Raw genomic sequence first — 26318 nt, forward strand, 5'->3', positions numbered from 1 at the left:
TTTAATGACCTGGAGAATCATATTGCCAGGTGTTTTTTTGTTGATTAGGATGCATGCTTAAAGTCAATGCCATTCTAAAAGGTTAAATTCCTCTTCATCTGCAGCTTTTTAGCAAATGCCTGAAAGTTGTGCTGCAAAATCAACTGATATTAGGAAGTCATTATAAGTCATTTTGACTAAAGTCTCAGTTCCAGCTGCCCGAAAAAGCCCCAAAGCATAATGCTGCTTCCACCGTGCTTCACTGTGAGTATGGTGATGCACAGAATGAGATTTACACCAAGCACCTCTTGGAATTATGGCCAAAAAGTTCAACCTTGGTCTCATCAGACCATAACATGTTCTCCCACATGCTTTTGGCAGACGTGATGTAAGTTTTAGCAAAACATAGCCGGGCATGGATGTTTTTCCTGTAAAAAAAAAGCTTTCCATTTTGTCACCGTACCCCACAGGCCAGACATGAGAAAAATATGGGAGATTGTTGTCACATGCAATACAAATTCAGTACTTGCCAGAAATTCCTGCAGCGCCTTTATTGTTGCTATAGGCCTCTTGTCAGCTTCTAATTTTCTTCTTGTCTTTTCCACAATTTTTGAGACATATCCAGCTCTGGATAATATCACTTGCCTTGGAACTGTTTTTGTACCACTCTCCTGACTGATGACTTTCAATAACGAGATCCCTTTGCAGTGTTGTAAACTGCTTATGGACCATGGCGCTTGCTGTAAAATGCAATCAGGAAAATACTACTAGAAAAGGGAAACTTTCTAAGGTGTTAATCAGAATCCCAGTAATTGACGTCGGCCGTGCACTGACTGCTATTTACCATGAGTTTAAATGTGATTGACTAATTCTGAACATAGCCTCATTCCCAATTATAAGAGGCTGTTCACACTTAGGCAACCGCATTATTTTAGCTTTGTTATTTTTATTTTTCTCCTAAAAATGATTTCAGTTTGTTTCTCAATGAATTTGTACAGATTATGGATGACAAAGGTGGAAAAAGTCCTGAAATTAGCTTTAGCAATTTTTCATGACAAAAACCTAGCATTTTACCGGGACTATGTTGACTTTTTATATCCACTGTAGATGCTTTTCCCATCAATGTTAATGGGAGGTTACGTAAAAGAACTTTGCTCTGTGACTTTGTTCTGTTGGTGGATGATCAGACCTCCTGATCTTCATGCGCTGTCAATATTTGTTCAAGATGACGTCATTAAAGAAAAACATTGCTAGTTCTTTTGACAAAGAGGCCGTAAGGAATCAGACTGTTACACAATTTCAATTTATCCAGTCTTGGTCTTTGCTTTTAGGGGTCATTTTTGAACCCTGCAAAAAACTGATCTGGTGTAAATTTACTTGTCAAGGGATTCCTTGGGACTTTATAATTATTAGAACCAGTGTCTCAATACATTGCCTACACAACACCATAGTGAGTTGGCAAATACATTGTCCACATGGTCAGACAGGGTCAATACAGGGTGCACCATTTATATGGATACACCTAAATTAAATGGGAATGGTTGGTGATATCAACTTCCAGTTTGTGGCACATTAGTATATGGGAGGGGGAAAACTTTTCCAGATGGGTGGTGACCATGGCGGCCATTTTGAAGTTGGCCATTTTGGATCCAGCTTTATTTTTTACAATGGGAAGAGGGTCATATGACACATCAAACTTATTGAGAATGTCATAAGAAAAACAATGGTGTGCTTGGTTTTAACGTAACTTTATTCTTTCATGAGTTTTTTACAAGTTTATGACCACTTATAAAATGTGTTCAAAGTGCAGCCCATTGTGTTGGATTGTCGATGCAACCCTCTTCTCCCACTCTTGACACACTGATAGCAACACCGCAGGAGAAATGCCAGCACAGGCTTCCAATATCCATTGTTTCAGATGCTGCACATCTCGTATCTTGATGGTATGGTGTGGTATAAGTGTTTTTATTTTACCGGGGTCAAACATTCAGATTGAGAATGGGTTCTCCTAGTAGTGGACAACCCCTTTAATTTCACAGAAAATAACTTCTCTGTGAATTGAACTTTCCCGAGGAGAAACAATGCGAATAGGTAAATTCAAATTATACCCGATATATTGTTCAACTCTGCTAATTATGTTTTTTCCTTTCCTATTCAATTAGAGAGGGAGAAAATTTATTAAAACAATCTGAGCTAATTGAGACTAGACAGAGCATTCAAATAAGTGAGATTTATCCAAAGTATCTCATGCTGATGATGCTGTTGAGTTGCATGGCCTGAATATCGGTCAAACCTGGGCATGCACCATTTTTTTCGGACCGACTCTGTCCAAACAAAAAAATTGGACATGCGCATAGCCCCATAGAATAACATTGATCCGAGTGCAATCCGTTGCTTTGTCAGATGGCACAAGGACCGATAATACGGTCATCCGTCTACTCAAGCCCCAAGACTACACCATCTTTCAGCATACAAATTTGAGCAGCAATGTCACCATTTTTTGGTTCACAGTGTTATGCGCTATGTAATGCTCCTTTTCCACTAAACCATTAATATTATTATCAATGCCACGGACCCCCTGACGGACAAGGTACAGTGTCTAAAACTTATTATAAGTATGGTGTATGTCATGGAAGACTTTTATGGACCAGAATTATGTTGGATTTAGCTTGATAAAGCTTCCTTAATGTGCCTCTTGCAGTATCTAATAACTAAATCTATGAAAAATTTGTTTTTGGTGGGAATTGAACCCAGGACCCCAGCGCTGTATGGCAGCAGTGCTAATTGCAATGTTAAGAAAAAAAAAATCTGTATTTCTTTTTTCTCCAATGTTCATTTTACTACAAAATAGATTTGTTTGCATAAAGATAATTTATTCTCCGTGTGACTTTATGAAAACCCATGTTCCCATGACTGCCTCATGAACACAAGATCTCATCATGTCTTTAATAATATTTATAAACTGGTTCCTACTGATTATATAAAAGCCATGAGCGCCGGTGCAGAAGTCGTCACTCCAGCTGTCATACAGGATTACACGATGGATTCCAGCACCCATAAACTCTACCATGATGATGGCTTTGACTCTAGACAATTTCTGGATCATTATTTTTCAGATAAATCTGCTAAGGTCTTTGAAGAGGATGCCCAATTTTTTCCCATTGAAAGTCTTAAAAAAACTTTCTCGGAGGGTAAGTATGGCTTTATTTTTTTTTTATACTTTTATTATTGAATCATTTTTATCTTTAAAACTTAAATGGTTCTTTTTAATGAAGATCCCATTGTGCGTTAACTGATGGGCTCCATCACCCTGCTACTCATGAGAAAAGGGGGGAGAAACTTTTTATAAACATTTACTTGCCACCTAAATTTAATTGATTTTAACCAAATGTAATAACGAAATAATACTAGAGATGAGCAAAACAAAACAAATTTGCTTTTAAAGAATCTGAATTTTTGGAGGATTCTGTTTGCATGAATCCAGCAAAATGGCAGCAGGGAAATGAGTAGGAGAATGGAAGATAGACTGCAGTACTCGGTAGCAGCCATTTAGCTGGATTCTCAGAACAGAAGGTGTTAAACATTAAAGTACACTCCTATTGTTAGGTGTCAGGCATTTGCTGGATTTGAAATGGGTTCAGAACCATCAGTGGATCATGTGGTCTCCCATTCTGGTTGAGCCAGGGCTGATGCTGCTCAGCATCATCATCAGTCCCAACGCCTAGCTGGTCCAGGAGAGGTAAAGGTTGTCTCTCAGGTCTTTGTTCCTAGCCACATGAAGGATAGGTTGCGGAGGGAGACAGGGCTGCTAAAGCCTAAGTCCAGGATTCTCTGTACTGAGCAAGCCCGTGACATGGCGGACCGTAATTGGTGGTTTGGGAGTCAGCTGATCCGGTGACCTGGCACCGCCTGATTGGTCGCGGGTGACGTCACCAATGGTGCAACGGTGGGCAGGGCTTAATCTTTAAAAAGCCCGCCCACAAACATGGTGGCGCGCTCTGATCATTGAGCTGTGATGGTGTTGTGTGGACGCTTGGTCTCTTGGGCTCCACGTGTGCTTTAGTTTCTGGCAGGCAGGTTTAGTAGAAATAGGCAGGCTTAGATGAAATAGACAGGTAGCTTCATGTGACAGTCTGGCTCTGACAAAGGGGTCGCCTTACACCCCAAGCAGTCTACAGACACCCTATTCCCGGTACCACCTGTAAGCCACGTGGAGAGATACTCCTCAGTCCAGTAGCATGCCGGCTGGGAGCACGTATTCGCCGGCGTGAGTCACACACGCATCCTAGCGCCAACTGCGTAGTCCCTGTGCTGCAACAGGACTACAGATACATTATTTATCGCACATCTCGCGTGCTGTTAACGGAGATAGTGCGAATCCCTATTCCCGTTCCGGTGTGCTGTAACACGGAAGGGATTGCCATTTAAGTTGGTTGTTTTACCTTCTCACCCAGAAGGTGTTCAGCCGCAGTCCACCAGGCTGCATCGCGGACCCCGGGTTCGGTTGCTTTCCATTATTTAATAAAGTTGTTTGCAACCACCCCCCTAACACCTTTACTTAGCGCTCTTCATTCCTGTCCTATCACTGGTCTTCTTCCTTCTTCTTCTTCTCCGAGGTGCCATCGCTGACTAGACCCCATGCGGTAATGTTCGGTCATTGATATCTATCTTGCCTGACATCACCAAGAGGGGTCTAATTAGTGAAAGTGCCCATTAAGAAAAGGAAGAAAAAAGAAGATGTCACGACTGGAAGAAGGAAGAGGAGTGAAGGTGGAAAAAATACATGGAGGGTAACAGAGATGTGAGTATAGGAGGTTATTTATTTTTTTATTTATTTATTTTTTTTTGAGAGTTTGTAACTCTTATCTCTGTTTTTCATCAACAACTTTTTATTTTGGGAATTTTAATAATTTAAGGGATAAGGGAATATATATATATATATATATATATATATATATATATATACACATATATATATATGATCCAAGCAATAAGTATTAATCATATTAGAAAACAATTATTCAAATCAGACAATTAAGTAAAACTTTATAACCTAGGTGGAAATGTTAGGAAAGAAGGAAGGGTTAAAGCAGAAGGGGTAAGGGGAAAGGGACATAGGAAGAGGAGAATGAAAAGGGGCAATGTGAGGGGAAAGGAAAAGGGAAGAGTGGTGAAGGATAAACAAAAAAGAACAAAGATATGGATAGAAAAGATCATCCTTATTATAATAATGGTTTAAGCAGTACAATTTTTTTCAATGTGTTTGAACAGATATACAGTTGTACATGTGTTTAGGAGTTTATTTTTTTAACCCTTTCTCGAAAGATTCAATTTGCATCAAAATTACACTGTGTGCAGAATTATTAGGCAAGTTGTATTTTAGAGGATTATTTTTATTATTGATCAACAACTATGTTCTCAATCAACCCAAAATACTCATAATTATCCAAGCTTAATATTTTTGGTAGTTGGAGTGGGGTTTTTTTTAGATTTGGCTATCTTAGGAGGATATCTGTTTGTGCAGGTAACTATTACTGTGCAGAATTATTAGGCAATTTAATAAAAACCAAATATAATCCCATCTCACTTGTTTATTTTCACCAGGTAAACCAATATCAGTGCACAAAATTTAGAAATAAACATTTCTGACATGCAAAAACAAAAACAAAAAAAATGAGTGATCAATATAGCCACCTTTCTTTATGATGACACTCAGCAGCCTTCCATCCATAGATTCTGTCAGTTGCTTGATCTGTTTTCAATCAACATTGCGTGCAGCAGCCACCACAGTCTCTCAGACACTGTTCCGAGAGGTGTACTGTTTTCCCTCCCTGTAGATCTCACATTTTATGATGGACCACAGGTTCTCTATGGGGTTCAGATCAGGTGAACAAGGGGGCCATGTCATTATTTTATTTTTTCTTCTCTTAGACCTTTACTGGCCAGCCACACTGTGGAGTAGTTGGATGCATGTGATGGAGCATTGTCCTGCATGAAAATCATGTTTTTCTTGAACGATACCGACTTCTTCCTGTACCACTGCTTGAAGAATTTGTCTTCCAGAAACTGGCAGTAGGTCTGGGAGTTGAGCTTCACTCCATCCTCAACCTGAAAAGGTCCCACAAGTTCATGTTTGATGATACCAGCCCATACCAGTACCCCACCTCCACCTTTCTGCCCTCTCTGCCCTTTACTGATCCAGCCTCTGGCCCATCCATCTGGCCCAACAAGAGTCACCCTCATTTCATCAGTCCATAAAACCTTTGAAAAATCAGTCTTAAGATATTTCTTGGTCCATTCTTGACGTGTTATCTTATGTTTCTTGTTCAAAGGTGGTCGTTTTTCAGCCTTCCTTACCTTGGCCATGTCCCTGAGTATCGCACACCTTGTGCTTTTTGATACTCCAGTAACGTTGCAGCTCTGAAATATGGTAAAACTGGTGGCGAATGGCATCTTGGCAGCTTCACACTTGATTTTCCTCAATTCATGAGCAATTATTTTGCGCCTTTTTTGGCCAACACGCTTCTTGCAACCCTGTTGGCTATTTGCCATGAAACGCTTGATTGTTCGGTGATCACACTTCAAAAGTTTGGAAATTTCAAGACTGCTGCATCCCTCTGCAAGACATCGCACAATTTTGAACTTTTCAGAGCCCGTCAAATCTCTCTTCTGACCCATTTTGCCAAAGGAAAGGAAGTTGCCTAATAATTAAGCCCACCTTATATAGGGTGTTGATGTCATTAGTCAACACCCCTCCTCATTACAGAGATGCACATCACCAGATTTACTTAATTGGTAGTTGGCTCTCAAGCCTATGCAGCTTGGAGTAGGGCAACATGTATAAAAAGTATCATGTGACCAAAATATGCATTTGCCTAATAATTCTGCACACAGTGTAGTTCTATGCAAATGAAATCACCTCACTGAATTGATCAAATCTACCCAAACTGAACTTCAGGAGATTAAATTATACTAATTACAACTTGGATAAATTTGGGGTTTTTTTGGAGTCTGATAGATCAGTTCATGTCCAAATTTGCCTCAATGAGAGAATGGACTCCAGGACCCAGGTACTGATCAATGTTCAGTGTTGCCCTGTTCCACTCTTTACAGTGCTGATATCCGGCCACTACTAGAGCAGATCAGTGAGGATGTCGGGGGTCGGACTGGATTGATAATCAACATGTGAGTCTAAGACAACTCCTTTAACGTCTTAGCTGTTTTAATATTTGGATTTTTTTCTGCAGGTCTTATTAAAGGAGACTTGTTGATTGACATCAGTGTTGGATCTACAATTCACCATTTATATGCAGCTGGTGATTATTTCAAGCACATCATAGTACTGAAAGCCAGAGACAGATGCATCTTGGAGCTGAAAAGATGGGTGGACGAACGAACAGGAGCATTTAGTTGGTGCCATGCTGCAAAATTTCATGGAAACGTAGAAGGCGAAAGGTGAGGCATTCATAATATTAGTGGAGTCACGCCATCATTGTTGCTACTATACAAGAGATACAAAGCAAATATGTAGTAAGTATGCCTGCTAAAAGATGTCATTGAACCGTACGCAACGCACCGACACTATTTTATTGAAGACCAGCCAGGAAGTCAATCTGAGAATGCGCCGTCTACGGCAATGATGGTGCCGATGCAAAATTTCAAACAGTGGGCAGGGGAAGGAGGAGAAGTCTCAATGGACTCATTACCAGTCTCATGAAATTAACTGACCAGGACAATGATTTCCTTTTCAGATTTGACAAATGAATGCAGTTGTAGCCAAGGAAATCTGCTTGTTCTTGCAACTCATAGTTCCGCTTTCTAGCAATGTACTGTAACTTCCTGGACTTCTGAAAAAGATTAAAGCTCAGTACATGTAGGGGAGGAGGTAGAGGGGACACGCAGGGCCGGCATCAGCACCCGGCGCACCCGGGCAAGTGTCGGGGCCCTGAACAGGCGGGGGGGCCCACTCGCCATTGGGCACCCAGCCGTGCTATGGGACCCGTGAGCAGAGGAGAGCGCTGCCAGCGCCCGTTCCCCCCCACTTACTCAGGGCCCCGGCACCCAGCACAATACTTACCTCTCCCCGTGCCTCTGCAGCAGCTCCGGTCTCTTCCGCGGCTGGTGCACAGTGGTGTCTCAGGTCAGAGGGTGTGGTGACGTCTTTCCACCGCGCTCTCTCCTGAATCGTCACAGCACAGAGCGGGAAGACGCCGGCGTGCGTGAGGAGTCCGGAGCAGCGGCAGCAGGTGAGACGTTAGGTGAGTATTTGATTTTTTTTTTTATTGTATGGGGGCATGGGGCATTATAAGGGAGGGGGGGTGACATCCTGAATGGGACATTATAAGGGAGGGGGAGGTGTGACATCCTGCATGGGACATTATAAGGGAGGGGGAGGTGACATCCTGTATGGGGCATTATAAGGGAGGGGGGTTTGTGACATCCTGCATGGGGCATTATAAGGGGGGGTCACATCCTGCATGGGACATTATAAGGGAGGGAGGGGTGACATCCTGCATGGGCCATTATAAGGTAGGGGGGGTGTGACATCCTGCATGGGACATTATAAGGGAGGGGGGGTGTGACATCCCACATGGGGCATTATAAGGGAAGGGGGGTGTGACATCCTGCATAGGGCATTATAAGGGGGGTGACATCCTGCATGGGGCATTATAAGGGGGGAGTGACATCCTGCATGGGGCATTATAAGGGGGGTGACATCCTGCATGGGGTATTGTAAGGGAGGGGTGTGACATCCTGCATGGGGCATTATAAGGGAGGGTGTGTGTGTGACATCCTGCATGGGGCATTATAAGGGAGGGGGGTGTGACATCCTGCATGGGACATTATAAGGGAGGGGGGGGTGACATCCTGCATGGGACATTATAAGGGGGGGGTGACATCCTGCATGGGGCATTATAAGGGAGGGGGGTGTGACATCCTGCATGGGGCATTGTAAGGGAGGGGTGTGACATCCTGCATGGGGCATTATAAGGGGGGTGACATCCTGTATGGGGCATTATAGGGGGGGGTGACATCCTGCATGGGGCATTATAGGGGGGGTGACATCCTGTATGGGGCATTATAAGGGGGGGAGATCCTGCATGGGGCATTATAAGGGGGGGACATCCTACATGGGGCATTATAAGGGGGGAACAGCCTGCATGGGGCATTATATGGGGGGGAACAGCCTGCATGGGGCATTATGTGGGGGGAACAGCCTGCGTGGGGAATTATGTGGGAGGAACAGCCTGCATGGGGCATTATGTGGGGGGAACAGCCTGCATGAGGCATTATGTGGGGGGAACAGTCTGCATGGAGCATTATGTGGGGGCACAGTCTGCATGGAGCGTTATATGGGGGCCAGTATTCTGTATGGAGCGTTATATGGGGCCAGTATCCTGTATGGAGCGTTATATGGGGGCCAGTATCCTGTATGGAGCGTTATATGGGGGCCAGTATACTGTGTGGAGCGATTCACCGGTTTCTGAGCTATTGTGGAATTTACAATAGATATCACTCATGTATTGTAAGAAGTGAAATCTTTGCATTGTACTATATCTATATTTCTCTGCGGTATCTGTGCATCATGAATCGTGGTATGTGTTAAAGGGGCCCACTGAGACTCTTTCGCTCAGGGCCCACAAAAACCTGGAGCCGGCCCTGGGGACACGTGTGTAATCTTTGCTTTGTCTCCATCGATTGATGCCATGAAATCTGAAAAAACACCTGCCAATGTGCAGACCCTTTGGATCTATCTTAGAAGCTCTCCCTAAAGAAGGGTTTCCATGATAAGACATTCATCAACAATTGATTAACTATTAGCAAAATGCGTATGGTAGCAGATATTTTTGGTAGGGGTGTAGTATTCCTAGAAATGAAAAAACAATGGTTGTTGCAGTAATCTCAATCCAACTTTTTCCCACCATTATCTGTTGAGGAAGGATACATGTGAAATTGGTGTCTGGTTCCAGTTCATCCAATGTGTAGAGTCTTTAGTATACAAATCTTGGTTAGATTTAGCCTGCTGAGTTTTCATGCTTCCCTATTAAAGAAACAATTTCCATCAAAGGTTTTATCCTCTTAATATACTGCAATCATCATATTATTTGGCAATGTGTACATACAATTGCTGATTTTGCCTTTCTACGCAGTTCATTTTTCTGTTTTCAATTAGGTCTACGGCATCACGTGATTGAAAACTGACTAGCTGAAACCTTCTAAGCTCTATGTAAAATATGAAGTCAATTTACCCTGCATGAGTCATAAGTCACTGCAAAAGTCCATGGAAGGGGGAGGAGGGAGCAGCTGGGTCAGGAGTTGAAGATGGGATTGCTAAATGCGGGGAAAAGAGAAGAATCAGCTGGGTAGAAAGGCAAAATGAGCAATTGTAGCAGTGCTATATAATATGATGACTTCAATATATTAAGAGGATAAAAACTTTGATGAGTGGAGGAGGAGGAGGAGAAAGAGGAGAAGGGTGAGTCGGAGGAGGAGTGCTTCTTTAATGTTCACAATATAAACAAAAAATCACTTTCTTAAATTTTTCCATTTCTTTCAGTTACCAGTTAGAGAACACAGAACAAAAAGTGAGATCAGCCCTTCAACACGTTGTGAAATGTAACCTCAAGAAAGAAAATATGACAGATCCGATCGTCTTACCACCAGCGGATTGTATCATCAGTGCTTGGCTCCTAGATGCCATCTGTAAAGATCATGATGATTACATATCAAATGTAAGGAAGTTCTCAAAGCTGATAAAACCTGGAGGATATATCATATTAATTGGGAATATAGATGCAACATATTACACAGTTGGAAAACACATATACCATCTTCTCAAGTATGATGAGGATTTTGTCAGAAAAGCTCTGGCTGGAGAAGGCTTTATCGTCGACTCCTGTAATGTGACTGAAAGGAGAGCGGTACCGCATGAACTAATTGACTATAGAGCCATAATAATCACTGTAGCTCACAAAGAAAAGTAGATCTAGGTAGAAACTTACATAATTACTACAACAAGATTGTATGTAAAGCTTTAAAACAGAATATTATAATCAAGCCGGGGCTTCCTCTCTATGTTATTATTTATCAGTAAAATTTATAGAGAATTCCGATGATCCGCTTAAATAGAATCAAGTGTTGAAAATGTATCTTACAAAAAAAAACCCTAGAGGGTATATATTATTAGTACTGTGCTTTTGAAATCTGAAGATTATACAATTATAATAAAGAAAATGTCTTATTTTGAAAATCATTTGTTTTAGGTCCAAAAAATGGTTTGAGTAACAAGTTCATAATCTATCCATAAAATAATAAGAGCAATATTCACCATACCAATCGCCTACCGCACCCATGCTGTCGCTTCCCCAGTCCTTTGCCACTCTCTGTCTCCAGCAATGACATTTCAACTTGGAAAGTTACAAATATAACAAAATTAACCCTTTCAAGATATGCGCTGTGCATGTATGGCGCAAGTCGGTAGCGGGTGTATAGAGCTAGTGTCACGCCAGGTGTGGGGAAGACTTAGTGCAACACAGAGGGAAAAGGGAAAGGGAGCCCAGACACTAGGGAAAGGGGGGAAGTGGAGACCTCCTAGTCTGGGTCTAGCGTCACCCTGTCTCAACTATCGTCCCTACATTGTCTCCTTAGCAATCGCCGCACGCGTGCGTCGCCCTACTCTCCTTGACGTATGGCTAGGGATGGAAGGAGATGAGCACTAGTCAACCTCCACTAAACTCTATAGACAACAAGGTTACACAAAACAGGGGAAATGGCTTAGCTTTAGATGAACTCCAAATAAGCATACGGCCTCAAGCTCCAGAGAGGACGAAGTACTGCTCCTGCTAAGCTTCACAAGTAGAAATGGATATAGCAGGTGACTCCCTCTCAGACACACCAGGTATATATACACCCAGGCCAGAGAGCTAATTAGCAAGAGAGAGGTAGCTGCTCGGTCCTAAAGACAGCCTCTTATCTAAGAAACTGTCTGAAATGCCAAACGTAGAGATCTCCTGCAACCCACTGCAGGGCAACTGTCTGTTGCATCTGACACACCCGTGACAGCTAGCTCACGAGTTGAGCCCACCCCATACTTGGCCGGTGATGGCTGTGTGTTACAGCCAGGACCGGCCTCTAATAAATGCGTGTGGAGCGGTGAGCCGCCCATGATTGTTAACCTGTTAAATGCTTTCAAATTCTCACAGCGGCATTTAACACGTGTCGGCATGGGGGCGCGCCATTCCATATACCCATCGGCACGCCCATGATGTGATCGTGGGTTGCTGATGGGTTGCTATAATAGTCGGGGGTCTGTTAAAGACCCCCGTGTGTGTCATTACGGAGCTCCCTTGTATCCCTGCCTGACGATCGAATTCGATCGTCTTGTAACCCCAGACGATCGAATCTTCAAGTCCCCTAAGGGAACTAACAAAAACAGTGAAATGTAAAAATAATTGTTTTAAATAATATGAAAAAAAAATAAAAAAAACATAAAAGTTCAAATCACCCATCTTTTCCCCCATTGAAAATAAAGATGTAAAAAAAAACAATTACACATATATGGTATTGCCGCGTTCAGAAAAGTCTGGTCTATCAAAACGTAAAAACAATTAACTCAATCGGTAAACACTATAAATGGAAAAAATTCAAAAACGCCAAAGTTATGTTTTTTTGGTGGCCACAATCCCACAAAAATGCTGTAATAAGCGATCAAATCCTGATATCTATCCCAATATGGTATCAATAAAAACATTGTCGTGCCCCACAGAAAAAAAAGCCAGCACACAGCTCCATTGACTGAAAAATGAAATATGTTACGGGTCTCGGAAAATGGTGACACAGCACAAAATTTATTTTGTTTTAAAATTCAGATTTTTTTCACCACTAAAATAATCTAATATATAAAGCTGAATGTGTGTGTGTATGTATGTATGTGTGTGTGTATGTATGCATGTATGTATGTGTTTGTGTATGTCCGGGATTGGCATCTGCACCGTCGCAGCTACAGCCATAAAATTTTGCACAGTCACACGTCTGGCCCCCGAGAGCATCATAGGCTATGTTGTGAGGCGAAATTTTAACCCCGCGCGTTCCAATTCACCAAACAATTTTGCCCCTATCTACATAATGGGGAAAAGTGAAAGGAAAAGTGTTGGAGGCAAATTGACAGCTGCCACATGTGAACAAGGGAGAATTAAAGAATGAGAGCGATGGCGCCAAAGAGTATATACCGTACAGTTGCTAAGGTGGGGCCCAGACATGGGATACTCATACTCACCACACATGGGGATATGGACACACACACACAAAATGCGCCACACACTACCACGTGCTTGAACACATATACCACCCTCAGCACACACAAAACTTATCTCACAAAGATTTATCAGGCTGCCAATAGTAACCAATCACAGCTCAGCTTCTATTTTGCTACAGTTAATTAATCTGAGCTGTGATTGGTTAATATCGGCAACAAAGGACATTCTCAGTATAACAAAGCTTGCGTAAGGTAATAAGATGTCAGGGTGTGTTGGTGGAAAGGCTGATGTCAGTCACATTACTTCTATGTGAGAGGATATAGAAACTGCCAGTTACAGACTATTTTTACCACAATAATGCCTCATAAGAAAAGGAATTTCATGGCACGAATGTCAGCTGATGCGAAAAGAAAAGCTGCATTACGGGCCAATGAAAAATGTGAAGACCGAGAAACAAGGCTGACACACATGAGAACAGCAGCTGCTTCCTCAAGAGCCAATGAACTTTCTGAGGAGAGGGAAGCGAGGCTTGCAGACAAGAAAACAAGAGCTGCTTCCTCAAGAGCCAATGAACTTTCTGAGGAAAGGGAAGCGAGGCTTGCAGACATGAAAACAAGAGCTGCTTCCTCAAGAGCCAATGAACTTTCTGAGGAGAGGGAAGCGAGGCTTGCAGACAAGAGAACAAGAGCTGCTTCCTCAAGGGCCAATGAACTTTCTGAGGAGAGGGAAGCGAGGCTTGCAGACATGAAAACAAGAGCTGCTTCCTCAAGAGCCAATGAACTTCCTGAGGACAGGGAAGCGAGGCTTGCAGACATGAAAACAAGAGCTGCTTCCTCAAGAGCCAATGAACTTTCTGAGGACAGGGAAGCGAGGCTTGCAGACATGAAAACAAGAGCTGCTTCCTCAAGAGCCAATGAACTTTCTATCTATTTGTTTTGTGTTTTTTGTGTGGAGAATACATTTTTGTTAACACATTCTATTTTGCTAACAGCAGTTATTAACCCGGGCAAAGCCGGGTAGTACAGTGAGTAAAATAATAAAAAAAAATGGACATGTTGGGTACTGCCGCAATCAAACCGATGAGCAGAATCATATTGCCCAGTCATTTTTACCACAAAATGTACAATTTACAAAAACAATTTACAGAAAACAGTCAGAATTGCGTTTTTTCCCCATTTTCCAGCAGACTATGTGGTAAAATGAATGCTGTCATTCAAAAGTACAACTTGTCCCGCAAAAAACAAGCCCCCCATATGTCAATGGGAGCAGAAAAATAAAAGAGTTATGGCTCTTGGAAGAAGGAGAGGATAAAATGAAAACGCAAAAATGGAAATTGGCCACCTTGTGAAGGGATTAAGTTCTGCAAATGGACACAAGAATCCAATAAGATTAGGCCAATAAGCCGCCACATTAAATACTAGTCAGATTATTAAATTCAAGTCAACCAAAAAAGGTAGGCGCAAAATGCAGACTTAAAGGGAACCTGTCATCTAAAATAACGCTATTAACCTGCAGATATGGGGTTAAGCTGCATATTAATAGCGTTCTGACACTGTGTGGTGCCTGCAGTGAGAGCCCCACTGCCAGGAGAAAATTAACTTTATCCCCCCGGCAGCCTTGCTCTTTCAGTCATAGGGGTGGTGCCGGCAAGGTTTCAGTCACCGCTCTGTGCATAGAGAACGGTGGCTGCAACTGCACCCCCGGCAATGACTGACAGCCAGCTCAGAATTAGAGCTGGCTGTCAGTCAGTGCCAGGGCGTGGTTACAGCTGCTTCTCTCTATATAATGAGCGATAACTGAAACAGTGCTAGCACCACCCCTATGACTGTAAGAGTGAGGCTGTCGGGGAAACTAAAGTTAATTTTCTCCCGGCAATGGAGCTCTCAGTGAGGGTGCGGCATGGTGTCAGAATACTATTAACCTGCAGAATAACCCCACATCGGTAGGTTAACATGACAGGTTCCCTTTAACGGGCTCCTCTATTCAAGTTGAATAAAATCCATCTGCTGGAATCAATTCACACCCTCATCAGAGTTCTGTCCATGCCAATATCATTAAGTGCAGATAAAAGTCCATCAATTGTGTTTCATAATAACAGTGCATAAAGTATTACCAAAAATACCTACGTGACCCTGTAAAGGAAAAATAAACTCTTTTATGACCAGGCTTGAAAGGACCATAATGACCAGCTAGTTTTTTATTAATATTTTTTTTACTTTTGCCTGTGAAAATTTCAGCAGCCATAATTTCTTTATTTTTTTTTCAACAACGAAGCAGTATGAGGCTGTGCAAGACCGCATGGATTAGGGCCCATCCCACTGGACGCCTGTACTCCTTTCCTGCGGGCAGAATACTACTCAGACAACACAGGGCGAGGGTAACACACTATGGTAATAATTTATTGGATCAACAGCAGTCAATAACATATAGTACAGTCCCAGCAAGTACATAAGATGGTGCAAATGAGTCTCACCCTTCCCCTGGCTCTCCAGGAATTAGAACATCTGTGACTTTGGGGCTTCGAGGGCCAACTACTCAAACCAGTAGCACCCCGCTTTTGGTGGGTATCCACAGAGAGGGGGTAGCACCAAGCTTAGGAAGCTGACAGAGTCCATTGAGGTATGTGGCCAGAAGACCTGATTGTTACTTCCTGGGTTCTCCAAACGTCTCAATGGGCTCCATGATGAGCAGTAGATCAAATCTGTATTCCTCCGGTTGGAGCCATTACACCTTGCCTGCTGTCCTGTAGCGTCTGTGTGGAAACAGAAGCAGATCCCCTTTTTATAGTTCACAGATCTTTATCAAGAGACAATTTACATATTTCCCAGAGGAGAATTGTTGCATTAAAAGTCTCCTCACCATGACATGCTTAAAATTTCGCTCTCCGCAAGGAGAAATGTTACCCCTTAGATACCGGTTTGAAGCCTCTCACCCAGCCAAACCAGAACTCACACTTTGCACTGACGAGGGGCAGTACCCCAAAGCAGAGTGTCTGCAAACTGAGTTTCTGGTTCTGGCTTATATCCTAAGTCATATGATAAGGCTCGTTAAAGAGTCACTATTGACTTTTAGGATTGCTACTTCTTGTAGGTGGCACTAGAGTTCTGGTCCTCTTCCTCTCTGAAGAGACAATTTGCATAGCTCTTATTCAGGCATTTTTCCCCAGGATTGGGGGAAGGTGGGAGGACGTCATCTCTTATTGTTCGAGCGTTCAATTAACCTACATATTACATGCAAAATATGTCCTTTAATGTTTGCAGAATAACAAGCAGCATGGACTGATACAATGGATTATCAACATATTAACAAACATTGATTGTTCAATTAACCTGCTTCTTTGTCCCCCAAGGATATCAGAACAATAAGCTGCAAGGACTGATACAATAGGTAGTTAGCAACCGTTCAACAAACATCAATTCAACTTACAATAAGAGTCAATGTTCAGTCCCATATGAACAATATCTCATGTCCCTGGGCCTACTGAATAATACGTCTGGCATAATTAAAAATTAACACGGTGTCATCACAGAGGCCCTTAAATATTTTGGATACATTGGATTATTTTTCGGTACTTTTTTAGTGTGCTTATAACTTCCTGTGTAACTTATATAATTACTATTAGCAACAATAAAAAAAAAGATTACAGTTCAGTAAATCAAGGGAGGACAACAATGTTGGCTGCATTTTGCATTAAGGGGTTAAATATTACAAATTTTGCTATGTGACTTTGTTTGTTATCGATACAACTTATTGTTGGAGAATGATCGCTTTTCCTGATCCTCGTGCTGTCATTTGCCACTTTATTAAAAAGCAAAGATCGTTCATAGTCATGAGGAGTCAAAGGATTTCTGGATGTGGACCACATGTTTTTAATATTTTGCAAAGAATATATTTTGGGTCTTTTTTTTGGAGAACTATGTTATATTTTTTGGAGGCAGCATTTTGGTGAACGGATAACTTATTGGTTAACTTTTCTTAACCGCCTGCAATAACTTTTATTTTCTTGTTAACTGTGTGATGTGTGATGTCTATCTTTTTTTACAAGATGAATTGATGTCTTGGTTGTTTTCACTCTGTATTTTTTGTGGGAGGTGAGAAGAACAAAAGACAGCAATTTTGACTCTTTTTTTGCAATTTGTTAGATATTTACAGCGCTTATTGTGTGATATATAGTAAATGCTATTGAAACTTACTCTACAGGTCAATACGATTACAGCTATGCAATTTTTAAACTTTGACCACTTTCACACAATATAAAAAAATCTAATTTAAAAATCAATTTCTTACTACACTAAGATGTGTGAGGGCTTGTTTTTGATGTGCTGAGTTCTAGCTTTAATGGTAATGTTTGAGAGTGAATAAAAGTTTTTTACTCCTTTTTATTCTTTTTTTTTTGAGCAGACAGAATATACAAAAACAGCAATTCTGGCATTGATTTTGCGCAAATAACACGATGATTAGAGATGAGTAAGTTTATTCAAGTGGAATTGAATTCTAAATAAATAAGTATTCTGTATTCTATAGAATACCTTGTGAATTTGCTGAATCATAAAAGTAAAAAAAAAAATAACACCTCTCCCATCTCCATGCTGTCTCCCGCCCAGTCCTCCAGCAATTCTATTTTATAAAGCATTCTTACTTGCAGCATTTTTTCCACACCTCCTTAAACCTTTTGCATGGTATTGTAGGTTACCTACATGCCCATATAGACGGCTTAGGACGGTTGATCCTTCTGACAGATTCCCTTTAAGCAGAGGTCTTATCAGTGTGCAAAGCTCCTAAGTTAAGCACTTTGGATGTCTTTGTCCTGGCTTATCTTCTTACATCTTACTGAAGAGATAAATTCTACAAACCTGAGGCTGAGTTCTCAAAGGATCTGGATCAACTTTCAATTTATTAGAGCTGCAGCTAGATATAGTACTTGTCACAAGATATAACATGAACGATTTCAATCTCAAGACCTGATATGTTCCCTGAAATGGAATCCCATTGCCGGTGTCACGCCAGTGACGATGGCTTCTAGTACCCACAAGCATTTCCATGATGAAAAGTTTGATGTTAAAGACTTTGTAGAGACTCTGCTGCAGTCAGAAGAGTTGATCAAAAATATTCAAAAAAACGTTGTCCATCATCATATCAGTAGTCTGTGCATAACGCACCAGAGCCCTGTGAGCTTCCTACTTCCTCTATGCAGAGCCGGCGCCTCTTCTGTTTAGTAGGCCCAGTACAACGTCTTCATTGCAGCACGATGCAGATATGATGTCACACCTCCCCCAGACTAGATCTCTCCACCCATAGTGATGTCACCAGTCCGCACCACAGCTACACCAGACTTGATCTCTCTGTACCTAGTGATGTCATCAATCCTCACCACACCTTCCCCAGACTAGATCTCTCCACCCATAGTGAGGTCACCAGTCCGCACCACAGCTACACCAGACTTGATCTCTCTGTACCTAGTGATGTCATCAATCCTCACCACACCTTCCCCAGACTAGATCTCTCCACCCATAGTGATGTCACCAGTCCTCACCACACCTACTCTAGACTAGATCTGCCTGAACCTAATGATGTCATTAGGTCACACCTCCTCCAGATTAGATCTCTCCACCCATAGTGATGTCATCGGTCCTCACCTCCTCCAGATTATATCTCTCCACCCATAGTGATGTCATCGGTCCTCACCACACCTCCACCAGACTAGATCTCTCCACCCATAGTTATGTCATTAGGCCACACCTCCTCCAGATTATATCTCTCCACCCATAGTGATGTCATCGGTCCTCACCACACCTCCACCAGACTAGATCTCTCCACCCATAGTGATGTCATTGGTCCTCACCTCCTCCAGATTATATCTCTCCACCCATAGTGATGTCACCAGTCCTCACCACACCTCCACCAGACTAGATCTCTCCACCCATAGTGATGTCATTAGGCCACATCTCCTCCAGATTATATCTCTCCACCCATAGTGATGTCACAAGTCCTCACCACATCTACACCAGACTTGATCTCTCTATATCTAGTGATGTCAATCTAGGCCACCCCTCCCCAAATTAAATTTCTCCACCCATAGTGAAGTCACCAGTCCTCACCACACCTACACCAGACTTGATCTCTCTATATCTAGTGATGTCAATCTAGGCCACCCCTCCCCAAATTAAATCACTCCACCCATAGTGAAGTCACTAGTCCTCACCACAACTACACCAGACTAGATCTTTCTGTAGTTAGTGATATCCTCTTGTGGATATGGATTAGCGGATAAGCGTTTGAAGATGATCATGCTTTTGTTCGGGATGAGAGGTTCCACATTAGAGATAGATTCAAATAGTTTTATTACGCGATTCTGGATCGAACTGAGCACTTTTTCAAATCAAACTACAAATACAGATTTTTTTTTACCTAGTGATGTCATCGGTCCAGGCCACACCTCCACCAGATTAGATCTCTCCACCCTTACTGATGTCATCAGTCCTCACCACACCTTCCCCAGACTAGATCTCTCTGTACCTAGTGATGTCATCAATCTTCACCACACCTTCCCCAGACTTGATCTCTCTGTACCTAGTGATGTCATCAATCCTCACCACACCTTCCCCAGACTAGATCTCTCTGTACCTAGTGATGTCATCAATCCTCACCACACATACCCCAGATTTGGTCTCTCAACCCTTAGCGATGTCACTGGTCCTCACACCTACCCCAGACTAGATCTCTCCACCATTAATAATATCCCCAATACTCTCTACACTTTCCCCCCAGGCAGGATCTCTCCATACAATCCTCACCACACATACCCCAGATTTGGTCTCTCAACCCTTAGTGATGTCATCGGGCCTCACGACACCTCCCCCAGACTAGATCTCTCCACCCGTAGTGATGTCACCAGTCCTTATGACACATTTCCCCAGACTAGATCTCTCTATACACTCCACTCCATCTGTAGTGATCTCATAGCTCCTCACCACAGGCCCCCACAGGTAATTCACTGCTGACACAGGACACCTCCCGTGCCTCAAGCTCTGTATAAGAACCTTTGAAGCCTGTGCTATGTTATCAAACAGCGAGAAAACTGCAGAGCACAAGAGTCGATGGTTCCACACTTCACATCAGGGACAGGTAAATATCTATAGGTTTCAAGTTTTACCTTATCCTGCCACTGTGTAGACGTGCTTATGTCTGACATACTGCACATATGATCAATTACTCTTCGCACTTGTTGCTACACTTTATAACTGTATTGTAGCCAATGTCTCAATAGCATATACTTACTAACATTAGATACATTCACTCCTTGTATCCTCCTGGTCAGTTTTCCTTCACGCTGTGTTGAGGTCATTTGTGCCAAATTTATCAATCTGTCGCATGATACCTGATCTACAGTGATTTCACCTAATTTTAGTGTGTTAAGTTATCCGTGCCCTCCCCAAATCTATGCTATTCAGCAGGACTCCGTCCCATACTTCTGCCAAACCAGTCAACCCAACCCCGGCTGCAATTTGTTTTGTTGGTTTTTTTTTTTGTTTGTTTTTTTTGTTAAATTGTGTTTACCCACCCTCCCCGGGTCCAGCGCTTATTCTCTGTTGATGCTCCTGGTGTCTGTTATTGTTTGCCAGCTGCTCTGCAGCCAATTTCTTATTAACTGTGTTTTTAATGATGTTTTTATAATACAATACAAAACAATATCATTAATACTAATAGAAGGGAGGGAGGAAAGTGGGGTGAGGAAGGAGTAACGGATCAGGAAGGCGAAGAACTGGGAACTACAAGGGAAATGGGGGAACTAACTACTAAGATTCTACTGGTAAATTTGCACTCTATAAACAATATAATTTCAAAAAGAAATCAAATACAACATGTATCATTAAGGATTGTATGTCCAACCGGTATATTGAACTTAGATTCTGAAAAAGTCCTTTAATAGTTGAATTTGTCGAAGATGATGAAACTTGGCTTGTCTCGTCCTGTTTCAGGTTAATCAAGAAATATATATATATATATATATATATATATATATACATCCAGCTAAGGGGAAAAACATTATTCCAAAGCTGCCATCTCTTGGAATACATTATAAATTTGTTCTCTCTTAAAGTGCACCTGTCAGCAGGATTGTGCGTAGTAAACTACATACACTGTCAGGTGTGCGACATTACACTGAGTGAAATGATACCTTTGTTGATGAAATCCGTCCTGTGGTTCTTTTATAATCTTTAATTTCAGTTCTGCCATAATGAGATGCTCGTGCTCTGGGGCGGGACTTTAGGGAGGGGCTGTAGCTGGTGCTCTCATTATGTATGCCTATCTCTGGCCTCTGACAGGTCACTGTGCTTTCAGTGACCTGCCCATTGTTTTTAAATATTGCATGTGTAATTTATGTTCAAAAGTGAAAATTTACATCCCCCAATATGGCCGCCGTGGCCCACGCATGCGCAGTAGAATCTCTCGGCGATCGAGAAATGCTACTGCGCAAGTACGGGCAGCGGGGGGCCATATTGCTGCAGACAAATTTCTTTTTCCTCTAGCAAAATGGAACCCGTGCGTGCGCAGTAGCATCTTTCGCTTGCCGATGCTACTGCGTGGGCGCCATTTTGCTGCACCTAAATTCTTTTTCCTGAAGCAAAATGGCGCCCGCGCATGTGCAGTAGCGTCGGCAAACAAAAGATGCTACTGCGCAAACGCGGGCCGCGGCAGCCATATTGGGGGATGTAAATTTTCACTTTTGAACAGAAGTAACACAGGCAATATTTAAAATAGTAGGGAGGTCACTGAAAGCAGATAGGCCAGAGACAGGCATACATGAATACATAATGAGAGCACATAATGAGATACCGCCGCTCACAGGCAATAACCGCAAAGCGAGGTATTTACAAAGATACTTATTTTTAACATAAAAATAGAATGGCCAAATATTAAAAGTAGTGGACAACCCATTTAACATTAAGTTTGGTGATTCTTGATATTTGCTATTTCAGTCCACGGAGATCTTAGTACAGGACATTCCCGAAAAATGTGAAATAAATGGCCATGATGACCAGCAAAATCTTGATTGCACCGGAAAAACTTTGTGTAGTTTCACTGGTGTGAAGTACCGCTTAGATAATAATTTAACACATACTTCATGTAAAAGAGCACAAGAAGTAGAGGAGTAGATTATCTTAAATGCTTTCACCCAATTATCTGTATCAAAATGCTTGTTAAAAAATTCAAAATATGAGCTTTCCTTAAGAATTCAATACCCTCTCATAGGCTATGTTCACACTATGCGTTTTTGCTACGCTTATTTTTTTTTTGCTACTTTTTTTATGCAAATTAAAAGCTATATTTTATAGTACCAACTAAATAGACCCTATAGGGGTAATGTTGGCAAATCCGGGAAGAAATATACCCCCGATTTGCTAACCCAAGCCAACTCATGAGGCACATACATATATAGGAGAACAACGAGTTAATTGGCATAAAACATATAAATTTTTATTACATCAAATATTTAAAAACATACATAATAGAAGACAAGATGACATAATTCGGATAGTATGGAAACACTAGTTGGACTGCCAATGTGGTAAGATATGTAACAAAAAATATATACATATATGATCACGCATAGGGTCGAAGTGGGTCATGAGCAACATAAGTAATGAAACATCAGGTTAGTATATCAAAAATAGTGCAATGAATATAATAATATATATCGGGAAATAGTCCATAGATATTCCACAGTCATTGGATTTTACAATTACCCTATATATCAGATGTCCATCTAAATGATGCTCCCGCCCACAAATAGTCAACACGTGTCACAAAAAATGTCCAAAAAATTGTATCCCACCACATAGCAGTCCCTAGTGTAGAGACACTAATTAGATTGCCACTGTGGCAAGTGTATAGCAGAAAATACATATATAATCATGCGAATGGCTACAGTGGGACATAACTGAACCTAGATGATATAACATAAGGCAAGTACATCAAGACAATCCTGATAGACATAGTAATGGATCAGGAAGTATTCCATCAAAATCCCGTAGTCATTGAATTGACACTAGCCATATGCATCAAGTATCCATCTAGGTAATGTACCCACACACCAGTAATCGAATATATATCGCATAAAGCATAAAAAAGTAATCCCATACCACAGAGAGTGTCAGGAGGAGAGTGAGGTGCATGAAAGAACGCACAATGGCAGCCCCATTTTTATAGTACCAGCAAAAGCTATGAGATTCCAGAAATCTCATGCACACACATTGCTTTTTTTTCTCTGACTGAATTGAAAAACTGCTGCGTTTTTGAAAACTGCAGAATGCCACCTCTTTCAGCATTTTTGCAGCAGTTTTTCACCCATAGAGAGCAATGCGTAAGTGCAAAAATGCAGCGAAAAACGCAGGTATCAGGTTTTGATGAAAAATAGCAGGTACAGCAGGATGTAAAACACAATTTTTTTGTGATTTTCCCAAGTTTAAACCATAATGTCTTGGTGTCTTCACCTGAGATGGCAGCTAGGATTAGTACAGTTTAATTAAATTAGTGATGTGTACAAAGTAAACATTGGCCGACCAAGGTGTGAAATTGAACAATAACCGACCAACTCAAGAGCTGTGTGAAAGTAAACAGTGTCCTACAAACTCAATGCTCTGCCAATGTCTTAGGTAAACTATTCCTGACCAATTCACCTCCCCCCCGCTGTTACATTTGTAATTGTGTTTTTTTGTTCATTAACTCATATGAACGTTTTTCTTCCGAATAGTCACTAGTTTTTCAGACATGAAAATATTTTTCCACTAAATAATTTGATCAAATTGCCCTTTTTCAAAAAATGGTTTTATGGTTTCACATATATCTTGCTTCCATGACCTGTGTTCATGTGTTCATGCTTCTGTGGTGGAAGCAAAGCTGAACTTTGGGATCCTGAAAAACGCAGCAAAAACTACTTTTTGTAAGCAGCTTCTTCACTGCCAAGAGAGAAGGTTTTGCCTGTAGAAAAAAAAAACCGCAACGTGAGAACATAGCCTAAAGGTTACGTAAAGCTCACTTGTCTTCCATTTATTATTGTTAGAAGGGTTGTTTAAGAGATCCAGAACTTCCTTAGGAAGTGTGAGGAGGAACTAAAAATATTTATAATCAAAGAAAGTTGTCCTATAATAAGGCACTATACATTGCTGTGTATGTAAGAAAAATTCAGATTCTGGTATATTAATTTTTTCTTTGAGGTCCTGAAAAGTGATAAAAGAATTTTTCTTATAGTCCGTAATCAAATTAGATAAATATAATACACCTTGCTTTTTGACAATTCTTTAAAGATATCCTTTGAACTGGGTTTTCAAATATTGCTATAAGGATAGTCTCCAAAGGTATATTTTGGTTATTATGCTTAATTTTTCCAGGTAAGAATATTGTCTTTTACTATAGCTATTTAACGGGGACTCAGACTTGGATTTAAAAGATTTACTTGCAGCCAATTTCTGAGCTCAACGGGTCCGACTGATCTCACGCAGCTGAGGTCACTGATTGGCTGCGTCTCTGCTAACGTTACGTCTGCGCTACAGACAATAATAGTCACCGAGAACTGCGCTGGACCTGGGCAGGGTTAGTAAAGGACAGTTTGTTTTTTAAAGCAAACTGCTGGAGGGTCACACGTTTTCCCGAAACCAGAAAACACCTTTAAATGCTGCTGTCATAATTGAAAGCAGCATCTAAGGGGTTTCTAATCACAGGAGTCACCCTCAGTTGCCATCTGTATAACAAGGTGGGTCACGCGCACTTATGGAGGAGGCTAACCAATGCAGTGCGTGCATGTACATGTATGGCAGCTGAAGTCAAAGGGTTAAAGACTTTTTGAGGAATTATGCAAGCTATCTTTCAGAATATATACAAGATTGGACAAGACTATACAGTGAGAGCTAGGGGAAATGATCAGATTATAGAGATGTAAATCATTCCTGGTATTTGAAGTGTTGCACAATTACCCTAAAGAAATGCTCTTCTATCTGCAAGTTAATAAGTGATAAGGAATTCGGCCAGTTAATATGCAATCAAGAAAACAGCCCGATTATATCAAACATAATCGTTGCTTGTGGCCAAATGTACATGTTCCAACAATTCTGCAGCCCAAATGGTTACGAGCAGTTCCCTGCAAAAGAAAAGCTCAACTTTGTATCATCGAGCAGCTGAATAGGAAAAGACACAAACAAAAAACCTTCTGCAAGAAATATATTCATGTTGTTATGCTTGTGTAGCAATTCACTGGGGAAAATACCTAATATACTAAAAAACTGCAACTGACCCTGTTGGTTCCTGTACAGACTAGAGATCATGACCCCGCAGTCCCTAGGTGGTTCCTGCGTGAGCTGAGATAGCTCCGACCACAGAATAGACGATGGCAACTCGGACCTATGCTGCCTGAAAGGCCGTTGAGTTGCTTCACGTTTCTCCTAAAGAACCAGAGGGCAGAGATGAGTGTGAATACCTACTAAAGGAAAAGTGTGCAAAAAAAGATCCCAAAGTGAGTGTGGCGAAAAAGATCCCAAAGTGAGTGTGCTGAAAAAGATCCCAAAGTGAGTAGAATAAATCACGAAATACAAAATAAGGCATAAAGTATGTACTGTTAGATAATATGACACCTACTTCCTAGAAAGCAACAAGATAGGTGCAGAGTAAAGTACAGAAAGAGCAAAGAGATAAAACCTAGCTGGAATTTCTAAGACTGGCTTTAATAGAAACATTATGTCTGAACATTCAAATGAAACTATCACCAGCAGGAAATGCCAGCAGGGGGAAAAAATAATATAAAGCCGCACGTGAAAGGTGATAGGGCAGACAAATAAAAACAACTGTGTTTTGCTACACAAACTGCAGCCAGAATAACAGAACTAAAACATCCAGTGAAAAGGTGTCTGCTGTGGCTTGGAGGACAGAGACACTGACAACAAACCAGGCTCAAGGGTTTGGTTGCCTGAATAATTCCCCTCTTCAACTCCTGACCCATCTGCTCCCTCCTCCTCCTGCTACTGGATTTTGCAGTGACTTATGACTCATGCAGGGGAAAGAGACTTCCTGTTTCTAAATAGAGCTTAG

At 41.5% G+C, this 26318-nt stretch overlaps 2 protein-coding genes across 2 annotated transcripts in view; both read left to right on the forward strand.

The window, feature by feature from the left end:
* The first annotated feature begins 118 nt into the window (after window positions 1-118).
* Window positions 119-11230, forward strand: LOC141172748 (nicotinamide N-methyltransferase-like). Its single transcript, XM_073657218.1, has 3 exons — window positions 119-3170; window positions 7227-7434; window positions 10538-11230. The coding sequence occupies exons 1-3, from the start codon at window positions 2900-2902 to the stop codon at window positions 10962-10964; spliced, it is 906 nt and encodes a 301-aa protein (XP_073513319.1). The 5' UTR covers window positions 119-2899; the 3' UTR covers window positions 10965-11230.
* An 8908-nt stretch (window positions 11231-20138) lies between these two features.
* LOC141172750 (nicotinamide N-methyltransferase-like) overlaps window positions 20139-26318 on the forward strand; it is a 33088-nt gene continuing 26908 nt past the window's right edge. Inside the window, exon 1 of the mRNA XM_073657221.1 lies at window positions 20139-20360. The gene's annotated coding sequence lies outside the window, so the exon portion shown is untranslated. The remainder of the gene's footprint in view (window positions 20361-26318) is intronic.

The sequence above is a fragment of the Phyllobates terribilis genome, unplaced genomic scaffold (assembly GCF_046119375.1).
Source record: "Phyllobates terribilis strain yellow unplaced genomic scaffold, ASM4611937v1 Scaffold_12__6_contigs__length_324123572, whole genome shotgun sequence".
In the NCBI taxonomy this organism is placed as follows: Eukaryota; Metazoa; Chordata; class Amphibia; order Anura; family Dendrobatidae; genus Phyllobates; species Phyllobates terribilis.